Raw genomic sequence first — 13,001 nt, forward strand, 5'->3', positions numbered from 1 at the left:
GGGTAACACAACTGCTACACAATGCTACACAGCAGGGTAACACAACTGCTACACAATGCTACACAGCAGAGTAACACAACTACTACACAATGCTACACAGCAGGGTAACACAACTACTACACAATGCTACACAGCAGAGTAACACAACTGCTACACAATGCTACACAGCAGAGTAACACAACTGCTACACAATGCTACACAGCAGAGTAACACAACTGCTACACAATGCTACACAGCAGGGTATGTCTGTCCTCCAGGCGAAGGTTGTGTGTCTGTGTCCTCCAGGTGAAGGTTGTGTGTCTGTGTCCTCCAGGTGAAGGTTGTGTGTCTGTGTCCTCCAGGTGAAGGTTGTGTGTCTGTGTCCTCCAGGTGAAGGTTGTGTGTCTGTGTCCTCCAGGTGAAGGTTGTGTGTCTGTGTTCTCCAGGTGAAGGTTGTGTGTCTGTGTCCTCCAGGTGAAGGTTGTGTGTCTGTGTCCTCCAGGTGAAGGTTGTGTGTCTGTGTCCTCCAGGTGAAGGTTGTGTGTCTGTGTCCTCCAGGTGAAGGTTGTGTGTCTGTGTTCTCCAGGTGAAGGTTGTGTGTCTGTGTCCTCCAGGTGAAGGTTGTGTGTCTGTGTCCTCCAGGTGAAGGTTGTGTGTCTGTGTTCTCCAGGTGAAGGTTGTGTGTCTGTGTCCTCCAGGTGAAGGTTGTGTGTCTGTGTCCTCCAGGTGAAGGTTGTGTGTCTGTGTCCTCCAGGTGAAGGTTGTGTGTCTGTGTCCTCCAGGTGAAGGTTGTGTGTCTGTGTCCAGGTGAAGGTTGTGTGTCTGTGTCCTCCAGGTGAAGGTTGTGTGTCTGTGTCCTCCAGGTGAAGGTTGTGTGTCTGTGTCCTCCAGGTGAAGGTTGTGTGTCTGTGTCCTCCAGGTGAAGGTTGTGTGTCTGTGTCCTCCAGGTGAACTTCGAGGAGTTTAAGGACGTCTTCGTCTCCGTTTTGTCTCGTTCTCTGGACTTCAGCACCTCAGAGGACGACAGCAGCTACCTGGAGCCAGGTGAGGCACTGATCAGGTATTGGTTCAATATTGATCAGTTATTGGTTCTGTATTGATCAGTTATTGGTTCAGTATTGATCAGGTATTGGTTCTGTATTGATCAGTTATAGGCTCTGTATTGATCAATTATTGATTCAGTATTGATCAGGTTTTGGTTCAGTATTGGTTCAGTATTGATCAGTTATAGGCTCTGTATTGATCACTTATTGGTTTAGTATTGATCAGGTATTGGTTCAGTATTGATCAATTATTGGTTCAGTATTAATAAGTTATTGGTTCAGTTTTGATCAGTTATTGGTTCAGTTTTGATCAGTTATTGGTTCTGTATTGATCAGTTATTGGTTCAGTATTGATCAGTTATTGGTTATTGATCAGTATTGATCAGTTATATCTGCGTTCTTCTGATCAGTGGTTCCAGAGGAGGTGAAGCCAAAGTTCGTGAAGGGAACGAAGCGTTACGGACGACGCTCCCGTCCGGACAGCACACCTGGCGCCGCCCTCACCTGCGACTCGGAGGACTCGCCGCCGTCCAGAACTGAGGCGTCGGACTCGTCGCCGGTCGGCGTCCGCAGAGCCAAACTGAGACGGGCGACGTCTCTGGAGAGCGTCGAGGTGAGTTCCTGTTCCTGGTCCTTTGATCTCTTCTTTGTTGGTGTTTCTGTGGGAGGTTCTGTGGAGCACTGAGGGAAGTTAGAGGTTCATGAAGAGTTCAGGAGCTTCCTCAAGTGGACCTCTCAGATGGTACCTGGTGGAGTTTCTCCTCAGTGAGAGCAGAGCAGTCAACACTCTTATGTTTGCCATTTTGTGTGTCATTTCTGTAATTTTGTGTCTCATTTTTGTCTTTTTGTTTCATTTCTGTAATTTTGTGTCTCATTTTTGTTATTTTGTGTCTCATTTTTGTTATTTTGTGGCTCATTTTTGTTATTTTGTGGCTCATTTTCTCATTTTGTGGCTCATTTCTTTCAATTTGTTTCATTTCTGTCATTTTTTGTCTCATTTTTTCATTTTGTTTCATTTTGTGTCTCATTTTCTCATTTTGTGACTCATTTCTATCATTTTGTTTCATTTTGTCTCATTTTGTGTCTTTTTTTTGTCATTTTGTCTCATTTTGTTGTAGTTTCCAGCAGGTCTGTGTTCAGTTTCCGGCCTCATATTGTTGATTTGTTCTCGTGAAGCTGCAGATCGTTTTCCTGCTGCTGTGGTTCTGGATCACCTGGAGGCTCCTGATTTGTGGATGATTTCAGGGGAATTATGGGATGTTTTCTCTTGTTAGTTAAGATAAGATAAGATAGACTTTATTAATCTCACAAAGGAGAAATTTAACATTACAGGGCTCTTAGAAACAAAAAACAGAGGAGTGCAAAAGTCACGAAAGTGCAAGAACAAGATAATAAATATTGCACATAATAACAACTACACAGTAGTGTTCTACAGTCTGATGGCAGTGGGGATGAAGGACCTGCGGTAGCGCTCCTTCTTGTTAGAGACCGATCAGAGCTCGTCTCTAGCCCTTCATATAAAGTGGTGACGGCCGTTCTCTCTGCTGGAGCTTCATAACTCTGAGGTTCTTCTGGGTGAGGTTGGGCGTCTCAGATATCCACAGATCCCGTCCCTGGTGGGGGAGGAGCAGCCGGAGGAGGTTTGGTGGTTTTGGGGGCGGTGGAGGTTGTTCAGGAAGTGGGATTGTGAGGAATGTGTCTGCTGGCAGACGCTCGATTTAAAGAGTTCAGGAGCAGAAACTGCAGCTGCTGTTCTGATCCACTTGTTGTAGTAAAACGTCAGAGAATCATAATAAACCAGTAAAACATCAGAATCATAATAAACCAGTAAAACATCAGAATCATAATAAACCAGTAAAACATCACTCAGGCCTCTCCAGTAGTTTCCAAGCTCCATATCAGTCGGCAGGCGGTCCCTGGAAACATGTTGCTGAGAGGACATCCACTGCTCTCTGAGCTCTTCTGATGGGTTAGCATGGCCTTCAGTGTTGAGTAGGCTTCAGTCTGCTTTTCCATTGCTGGAGCCTGTCTGGGATCAAAGACTCTGGTCAGCCTGTACACATCTCTGGTTGAATGTGTGTCCCAGTGCTTCGAGAACTTTGTGAAAGCCAAAAGGCATCATTGAGATTGTCCAGCACATTGTTCTTCTCCCTGACCCCCATTTTCTTCAGTAGCTCATCTGTCTTGGGCCCATAACCACATGTTTTTGCGGTTCCATTCACTAGGTAGGAGCCGAGATCCTCCCTGCCATTGTATGCAGACACTGCTGTGGGTCTGTGGGTTCCTTCCAGGATGGTCAGGGATGAAGGTTAGCTTGAGAGTCATGACTAAATGTAACATCCGATTTCTGAGGGTTCTGATTATCGTTGCGTTCTGATGCAGCAGCATTGATCATCTCCTTCTGTAGATATTTAGATTTTCTTCTAGAAGGAAAAGTATCTATATCTGTGCATTGTGCTGCTCTTTTTCTTCGCGTTGTTTTTGTATTTACGGTGGGATCAATAAAGGTTTTATCTATCTATAGTCTGTCCATCCGTCCATCCATCCATTGGTTACACAACATTGATCAGTATTTACCCCTGATTCTTTGACTCCAACATCCTTTCTGATCAGCTGTGATGTCACAGCTTCAGGTTCCCACAGGGGGGGGATCTACATGCTAAGCTCTTTAGCGTGACCGCCGGGCTTCTTTACATGAACAAACCCACACAATAAGTTCAGTGTAGCAGAAGTAATGGCGCTCAGGAATTCCTTGTGATTACCGCTGAGCCTCGTCCACAGCTTCCTCCCAGCATCCCCTCTTTCACAACACGCTGTTCTGGTAGTTCAGACCGCCTTCACAGGCCGCTGAACACGGAACAACAGCTGAACACGGAACAGCAGCTGAACACAGAACAACATCACTGAAATCCATGTTTCCTCTGCAGAGCCTGAAGTCTGACGAGGAGGCAGGAAGTCAGAAGAACATCCAGACGCACTTCCAGTCTGAAGGTACTTTATCTATGACCAGAGTCTGACCACGCCTTCTCTACACAGTTAGTCATAGATATACACTAACTACATAGCTAAAGTTATGGAAATATGCTAATTACACAGCTAACATTATAGAAACAGGTCACCAACTCAGCTAAAGCTGTAGATTAAGCTAAATGCACAATTACATTCATAGAAAAAGGTGAAGTACAAAGTTAAAGTCATTGAAACTGGTTAACTACACAGCTTAAGTTAGAGAAGGAAGCTGTTTGTTTCCTGCTGTGAAAAAGGAACGTATTTTTATGTAATAAAGCTGTAAATTTCACAACCATATGGAGCTTATCAAAGTTAAATATCTGTGATCAATACAAGGAGCTTCAGAAGACCAGACGGTTCTTTCAGCAGCATCTCATGTCGTTCTTCAATGATGTAGAGATCATGTGACTTTGTGATGCGTGTCACTGAAAGCTCCAGAAAAACTAGCTGTTTCCACAGTGAAGAAATCAAATGAAAGCTGTTTTGCTCTGGTCGTGTGTTGAGCAGCTCATCAGCAGGAAGAGGAGGAGCTCGGGGTCGGTGGAGGGCCACATGTGCTGACAGCAGTATGTCACCACCTGGGTCTGCAGCGCCTCCACACTGAGGTACACCAGGGGTTAATGAGAGTCCTGTCAGGTGAGCTCACCTGAACTGAATGGTGATTATAATCTGTTGTTTTAAACAGGAAGTGGACGTGCTGCTCAGGAAGCTGGACGCCGACCTGGATGGCAGAGTCAGCATCACAGAGTTCAAGAAGGTGCTGTGTGGCTCCGCCCCCATGACATGCTCCACCCCCGTTCGATCAGCTGACCTGCAGAGGGCGCCACATGGGGTCAGACACTCACATTATGAACTAATTACATTAAACTGCCCTGAGCTGAGTTAAAACCTGACTCTCTAATATCAGTTTCACAAGAATTATTCTGCCACATAAAAGAATTTTAAAATGAATAGTACCCACAAACCAGAGGTAAAAGTCTAAGAACAGAACTTTGTGCTTGTCGTTGCAGTTACTGCTCTGTTTTGGTCATCTCAGAAAGACGCTAACTTTACAGAAAAATCACAGAAAGAAGCTAACTACACAGCTAGCATTATGAAAGATGCTAAATACAGCTGAAGCTATAGAAAGAAGCTAATTACTCAGCTAAAGTTGTAGAAAGATGCTAACTACAGTTAAATGTATATAAAGGGACTTGCTACACAGGTTAAGCTGTAGAAAGAAACTAACTACTAAGCTAAATTTATAGAACGAAGTTAGCTACTCAGCTAATATTGTAGGCAGAAGCTAACTACACAGCTAAAGTTATGGAAAGATGCTAACTACAGCAAAGGTATATAAAGAGCCTCACTACACAGAGAAAGTTGTAGAAAGAAGCTAACTGCTTAGCTAAAGGTATAGAGTGAAGCTAACTACAGTGCTAAAGGTATAGAATTAAGCTAACTACAATACTAAAAGATATAGAAAGAAGCAAATTACTCAGCTAAAGTTGTAGAAAGATGCTATCTACAGTTAAAGGTATATAAAGAGCCTTACTACACAGGTTAAGTTGTAGAATGAAGCTAACTACAATGCTAAAGGTGTAGCATTGTTTCTGAGAGCCTGAACGTCTGAGGTTCACATCACAGAATTTTTGTCTCCATAATTTCAATAATCACAGGTTGTTCCAGATCTAGGGGCTGCACAGTGGAGTAAGTGGTTAGAACTTTCACCTTGCAGCAAGAAGATCCCCGGTTCAAATCCCGGCCTGGGATCTTTCTGCATGGAGTTTGCATGTTCTCCCTGTGCATGCGTGGGTTTTCTCCGGGTACTCCGGCTTCCTCCCACAGTCCAAAAACATGCTGAGGTTAATTGGTTACTCTAAATTGTCCGTAGGTGTGAATGTGAGTGTGATTGTGTGTCTGTATATGTAGCCCTGCTACAGACTGGTGACCTGTCCAGGGTGTCCCCTGCCTTCACCCGAGTCAGCTGGGATAGGCTCCAGCACCCCCCATGACCCTAGTGAGGATAAAGCGGTGGATAGAGAATGGATGGATGGATGGATGGATGGATGTTCCAGATCTAGAACTGGTCCTCCATCCTCCATCTTGTGGCTCTGGTCTGGTAAAGGGACCATCTGAGAAGATGCTACCTGAGAATTTACAGCATTTCTGCCTAAAAAGGACAGTGAAGATCCATAAATTTTAGGTTTTAACATGTAGATTAATCACTGCAGCTCAGTTTACCTGCAGCTCCTGAATGCAGCACCACCTGTCCACCTACTAACCAATCAGGAGACTCTGCTGCAGCTGACAGTCATCAGTCCAATCAGAGCCTGGTGGGCAGGTGAACAAGTGAACAGGTAGCAGCTCAGACTGACTCAGGGAGGCTTCATCATGCACTGCACCTCAAGACAGACTCAGGTACAGGTGAGCTACAGTCAGGTACAGGTGAGCTACAGTCAGGTACAGGTGAGCTGCTGTCAGGTACAGGTGAGCTGCTCTCAGGTACAGGTGAGATACTCTCAGGTACAGGTGAGATACTCTCAGGTACAGGTGAGCTGCTCTCAGGTACAGGTGAGATACTCTCAGGTACAGGTGAGATACTCTCAGGTACAGGTGAGCTGCTGTCAGGTACAGGTGAGCTGCTGTCAGGTACAGGTGACATACTACTGCTCTCAGGTACAGGTACAGGTGATGTACAGGTGAGTGGAACTACGCTGATCCAGAATGTTCCTCTGCTGGTCCTACAGTCTCAGACGGTTCTGGAGGAACCAGGTCTCTCGGCCCGCTCCACCTCTTCCCTGCTCAGCGCCACCGTGGGTCAGAAGGTCCTCAGCCGGCTGGACGACGGTTCTGGATCCACCAGCCCTAACCAAGTCATTGCTCTCTGGACTGAGGAGGGCATCAGGAACAGCCGGGACATCCTGCAGGTCAGTGTGGGCCAGAACCAGTACCGGGTCAGACCAGCAAAGCTTCAGGTTGCAGCAGATTAAAGTCCTGATTTCCCCCCCAGAGACCATCAGTCTGGTCTACAGATAGTTAAGGTTTCTGTTGGAGGAGCTCCTGATCTTCACGGCCGAGTCCATACTATAGAAGCTCGAGTCTTTCTGGACACTCGGGCCGAGTCGGGACAAACCGAGATTGAAGTTGGACAAATTTGTGTAATTTAGGACGAGTTTTTGTAGTTTTTACAAATTTCTGTAGTTTTTACAAGTGTTGTAATTTTTACGACTTTTTGTAGTTTATGTGAGTTTTTGTAGTTTTCACAAGTTTTTGTAGTTTTTTTTTAGTTTTGGCAGTTTTTCGAGTTTTTGTAGTTTTTACAAGTTTTTGTAGTTTTTACGAGTTTTTGTAGTTTAGGACAGGCTTTTGTAGTTTTTATCTTTTATGAGATTACTAGATGCAAGTGGGGAGTCGTTGGGTGGTAGTCGCTCGATGCAAACCAGCTTAGAAATGCCCTGAGCTAAGGGGATTTTATCATGTAACATGGACAGGGGATTCAACATGATCTGCAAAGGAATAACTGTTCTGATGGAATTATGGACCAAAGAACTGCGTTTTCTGCAGAGTTTGAGGATTACAGAACTGTGATCTGGAAATAACACTGACTGATGGAATGTTACTGGATTCTATTATTTCCAAAGGAATAACACCAGAATGGATTAACAAAGTTTTTACTGGCCCAAACAACAAAAATGGATACATGCAGATCTAAATCTGGTCCGGACTAGGGATGGGAATTTCGACTAATTTCCGAACCAATTTTCCGAAGTCGCCAATAAAATTAGCGACTAGTCGGTTCGGAAATTAGTATTGAACTTGCAATTTAACCCTTTAAGCGCCAAAGTCGCAATATTGCCACAAGCAACACTGCTGAACATAACAAGCCATAGCTTCAAATATACTGCCTCATGTGCCTCATGTACTGTACACCAGGAGATGGCGGACATCTGGAACTTCAATCTGAGCATCAGTTGTGGGCGTGTTTTCATGCAAAGTTTTGGAGTTTACAGAGTCTGAAAACCGAGGAGACGAGACTCACTGTCGGAGCGTATCAGAGCACAAGACGGCACATTTTAGAGTGAGAAAACTCACCGTACCGAGAGGTCTGGACAACGCTGACAAAGTACTTTGTCAAGTAATGGCTTACTCATATTCTGAAGAGGAATATTCACCCTCTGATGAAGATGTTCAGTCGTCCACTGAGACAGAAAGTGCCGCTGCGTCTGTGTGTAACGGCAGCGGGTCGGTGCGCCATGACAGTCCACGAGCAGCACATAGTGGAGCCGATGCTTTGCTTCGGGGGGGCAGGAAGGGACGTGGTGGGTGTAGCTGGAGTGGTCAAAACACCGCTAATGATCAGGGGGATAGCGGGGGTTGAAAAAAGAGACAAGCATATGCTACTGGCAGGATCAACCAGGTAGCCCAGACGGGACGAGTGTGCGGCGCACGGCCGAGCGTAGAGCTGCACGGCGGCGCCCGGTCGGGACCGGGGGCCGCGAAGCGTGGCTGTGCGGGGGGGTCACACTAGCGTTTAACCGACTAGTAAAATACTAACCGTTTAATAAATGAGTCGACAATTAACCGATTAAACGACTAGTCCGCACATCCCGAGTCCGGACCCCCGTCCACTTCCCCCTGGGCCCCGGCGGGTCTCAAACACTTGTCCGGTCTCAGGTGAACAGCCGGGTGTGGCCACACCGTGGCTGCTCTCCCTCCAAATTACATATTTTGGGTGATTATTACTCTTCTTTTAGGAAAGCATAATACCAGTTAGGAGTTAAGATGAGTGGTTTGAATATTATCGAATGTTTGATTATTTGTCTGATGATTTATTGGCTATGCTTTTGCCATGCTAAAATATATTTTAATAAAGCATTATTCTGCAATTAAAGACAACAATTTGCAACGCTATTTTTATCCCTGAATAAATACTTATACATCTAGCTCTAGATGTAAAAAGTCAGATTACTGCGTGCATAACAATAGCAAAGGTTCTGAAAGGTTACCTAATCATGGGGGCCAGGTCGGCCCAGTATAAACATATCCTAGAGGTTGTCTAAATGTCCATAACCTCTGAATTAATCCTAGCAACTTACCAAGTGCAAGATCCATGAGAGGAAAAGCTGCCGTTAACAGGCGTGACTGGTGATTAACTTTACCAAAGTGGCTACTCGGTTAAATTAATTATCAGAAGAAGCAGGGATAGGCGTCTGGATGAAGGCAGTGAGAAGCTTCGTTCACCAGCTTAACAGTTCTATAGCATCCCTCTGAGCTAGATCTCAGGGGGCAGTAGAACCGGACCCGTAGGATGGAGAGCTGGTCCAGTGATTCCCTGACAGCTGAATAAGTTAATTAGGGGGTCACTGGTCCTGAGGATCAACAATAGATGATGGATGGATGGTCTAATGGAGGCTCTACATGCTTATAGCCCTATAAGCTGCAGTCAATTCCAGCCATTTTCAGTACAAAAAAATCGCTAATATTCTATTTGCAAATAAAAATATGACGAGAAATACAGGGAATATTGGACGCGCATCACGAGGTGCATTTCCTTGAAAACGACCGATTCGTGGATTTTATACCGACTTCAGGACATGTTTTGGACAAAATAGTTTACTGGCTTGTGTCGTCTGGATGTCCAAGGTTGGATTATGGCCGTTTTTTGTGGAATATTTTCATCTGTGTGTAATAATGAACCCGGAAATGTGAGTCGTGCTGTGTTCCTTAAAGCCGTGTACAGAGAAAGGATGGATGGATATTCGTTGTTTGTCGGACAAATGTGTTTTTCTCACCCGCTGTGGTAATCACATCTGAAAGTGGTTTATACCGGCGGATTCATGAGAATCTAAGCTTTCCATCGGCGTATAGTGTTTGTATAATCGCGTTTGCAGTTTCAGACATTTAAGGAAATGCTTATGCAGATCTCAAAGTGTTCCGTGGGCAGAACACTGAAGTGCAACGGGCTGACTTTGTATTTTTATGCAGTTCAGGTGGAAACATTCGGTTGTGGTTTCATGTTTTTGTCGACGCTCTAATTTTTTTTTATTGTTTTCTGTTTGGAGCAGACGGTTTATTTTCAGCAGATGTTTTGTTGAACACGTAGAATAAAGAGATTCTGATGAAATATCAGGATTCCTGGATGTTTCTTTCCAGACTACTACAAACATTTATTTAATTAAATACATTTTAAACATCTCTTCAGAATTCATGTTTTGAGATGTTTTTGTTCAATTTTTAAGTTTTTGCTTCATTTTTACTGTGGAACTTTAAATGTTTCTCCATCATAGTTTTATTTATTTTACAGGAACAGCTCTCCTGTTTCTAATCTGTAGATGTTCTGGTTGGTTCTTAGACGAGCTGCTGGACCAGGTCTGAAGCTCCACTGGACTTTTCTGTGACCTTCATCCTGTTTCTGCTCTTTTCTTGGAAGCTCCACAGTTCAGCATTTTACTGACTGGAGCCAAACCACCATCATCAGCTGTGGTTTGTCTGAGGCTTTCCTCGATCCAGATGGTGCTCCTCCTCATTCCTCCTCCTCCTCATTCCTCCTCCTCCTCATTCATCCTCCTCATTACTTCCGCCAAGGAGGTTGTGTGACACCCAGCGTTTGTGTGTCTGTCTGTCTGTCTGTTAGCAAGATAACTCAAAAACGCCTGGGCAGATTCACATGAAACTTTGAGGGGATGTAGACTATAGTAAGAGGAAGAGCTGATTTAATTTTGGTGGCAATCCGGAAAGGATCCTGGATTCTGGATCACTTTGATTTTTTTTCGTATGTTTTAGTATGTGGTCCAAAGTATGACAAAACCATCATAGGTTAGTATGTCGTCCAACAAGTTGGAGCAAGGTGTCCAGATAGCTCAACTGGTTAAGAAGGTGATTCATAAACAGAACTGTGTCAGAGACGCAGGTTTGATTCCAGCTCATGATCCTTTACTGCATGGGTTTCCTGTTTTCCTCTCTGTCCTTGGCGGAGGTCTGCACTCTCTGAGTGCTTTTCTAGTTCCTTCTCATTCCTCCTCCTCATTGCTCCTCATTCGTCCTCCAGAACCAGATGGAGCTCAAGAATAAAAACCGTGTGCTGCCTCCTGCAGCGCCCCCTGCTGTGTGGACGCTGCCACATGCTGGAGATTATTTATTGTAGTCATTTTGGCTGTAGGTTCAGTAGTATTTTTAGTCATTTTTAACTCATTTCTGTCATTTCAGGTAGGTTTTGAGTCTACTGGATGTCTTTTTGTCATGATGGACCCTTTTTGAATTATTCTGAAGGCATTTTGAGTCATTGTGGTGCATTTTTAGTCAGTTTTAACTGATTTCTGTCATTTTGAGTAGATTTCAAACACATTTTAAGTAATTTTAGATGAATTTGTGTCATTCTAAAGACATGTTTGTCATGTTAGACATGTTTTGAGTATTTCTGAAGACATTTTGGTGTGTTTTTCAGTTATTTTGAACTAATTTCTGTAATTTTAGTTCAATTTTGAGTCATTTTGGACACATTTCAGGGGTATATTTAGTCATTTTAAACTCATTTCTGCCATTTCAGGTAGATTTTGAGACTTATTGGACATCTTTTTGTCACGATGGACACTTTTTGAAATCCTCTAAAGACATTTTGAGTCTTTCTGGTGTATTGTCAGTAATTTTGAACTAATTTCTGTCATTTTAGTTAGATTCTGAGTCATTTTAGACGACAGGAACAGATTTTAGCCATTTTGATCATATTTTCAGAAGTATTTTTCAATTGTGTTTGAAAAGTTGTGAGTGGTTTTGCTCAGGTTTTAATCATTTTTGAACTATACTGAATTATTTTTGTGCATATTTTCAGTAATTTACTGCAGAAGACTAAAGCGTTGTGTTCAGTGTACATTTACATGGAGGTCAATAAATTAGATCATTTAGACTTCTAAATGCACAAACGGCTGCTTAGGATCTCCACCAGAAGTGATTAAGAATTAAAACAGATGAAATAGATAAATTAGTGCAGAGGACTGGAGGCTGTTGTAGTTTAATAACGCTGATGGAATCTGTGCTGTTGGTGTCCCTGCAGACGCTGGACTTCCCTCTGGAGGAGCGTCTCAGTCTCACAGATCTGACTCTGGCTCTGGATAATGAGCTGCTGGTCAGCGGCAACAGCATCCACCAGGTGGCGCTCATCTCCTACAAGAACGAGATCCAGCACCTGCAGTGAGTTTCAGCAAAACAACTCATGACTGGTTTTAATCATCTGAAGGGGGAAAAATCTCATCGACCTGCAGGAGTTTCACCAAAAAACTATTAAAATCATATTTTTAATAATTTAAAGGTAAAACGGTCAATCTGCTGCTAATGTAGCGTCCTCAGGTAGCTAAATTTAGTTCATAATATCTTAAGTTTAATTATTTAAATGCAGAAAAATGTCATAAACCAGCAGTGAGTTTACAAAAAACTAAATATTTTATATTTAATCATTTAAAAGCATAAAATTAAATCTGCTTCTGTTATGTCCACATATCTCTAAGTTTAATTCATAAATCTTATTTTTAATAATTTAAAGGTAGAAAATTAAATCTGTTGCTGTTGTAGTGTCCACACATCCCTAAATTTAGTTAATAAAATCCTATTTTTAATTATTTAAATCCAGAAAAATCTCATACACCTGCAGGAGTGTCTAAAAAAACTAATACATTCTTATTTTTAATCATTTAAAGTTAGAAAACCTTCATTATCTTGCAGGAGTTTCACCAAAAAACTCATCAGATGTCTTATTTTTAACTATTTAAAAGCAGAAAATTAAATCTGCTGCTATTGTATTTTCCACAGGTCCCTAAATTTAGTTAATAAAATAATATTTTAATTATTTAAATGCAGAAAAATCCCACAGACATGAAGGAGTTTCACATAAATCATGTGTTCCTGTTTATCAGCTGCTGACGTGGTGTCGGTGTGTTCTATTTGATTTATAAAATGTCTTGAAGTCTGGTTTTTAATCATTTTTTATCCCACCCA

General features: G+C 43.0%; 1 protein-coding gene across 50 annotated transcripts in view; it reads left to right on the forward strand.

The window, feature by feature from the left end:
- The window catches only part of ninl (ninein-like), a 51,208-nt gene that overhangs the window by 3,334 nt on the left and 34,873 nt on the right, over positions 1-13,001 (forward strand). For all 50 annotated transcript variants that reach the window (XM_051959986.1, XM_051960006.1, XM_051959987.1 and 47 more), the window contains exons 3-9: positions 927-1,023; positions 1,433-1,635; positions 3,950-4,013; positions 4,539-4,636; positions 4,717-4,863; positions 6,761-6,940; positions 12,064-12,200. In XM_051959986.1, the coding sequence (XP_051815946.1) occupies positions 927-1,023; positions 1,433-1,635; positions 3,950-4,013; positions 4,539-4,636; positions 4,717-4,863; positions 6,761-6,940; positions 12,064-12,200 (926 nt within the window). The remainder of the gene's footprint in view (positions 1-926; positions 1,024-1,432; positions 1,636-3,949; positions 4,014-4,538; positions 4,637-4,716; positions 4,864-6,760; positions 6,941-12,063; positions 12,201-13,001) is intronic.

This window comes from Acanthochromis polyacanthus, chromosome 15, assembly GCF_021347895.1.
Source record: "Acanthochromis polyacanthus isolate Apoly-LR-REF ecotype Palm Island chromosome 15, KAUST_Apoly_ChrSc, whole genome shotgun sequence".
Classification (NCBI taxonomy): domain Eukaryota; kingdom Metazoa; phylum Chordata; class Actinopteri; family Pomacentridae; genus Acanthochromis; species Acanthochromis polyacanthus.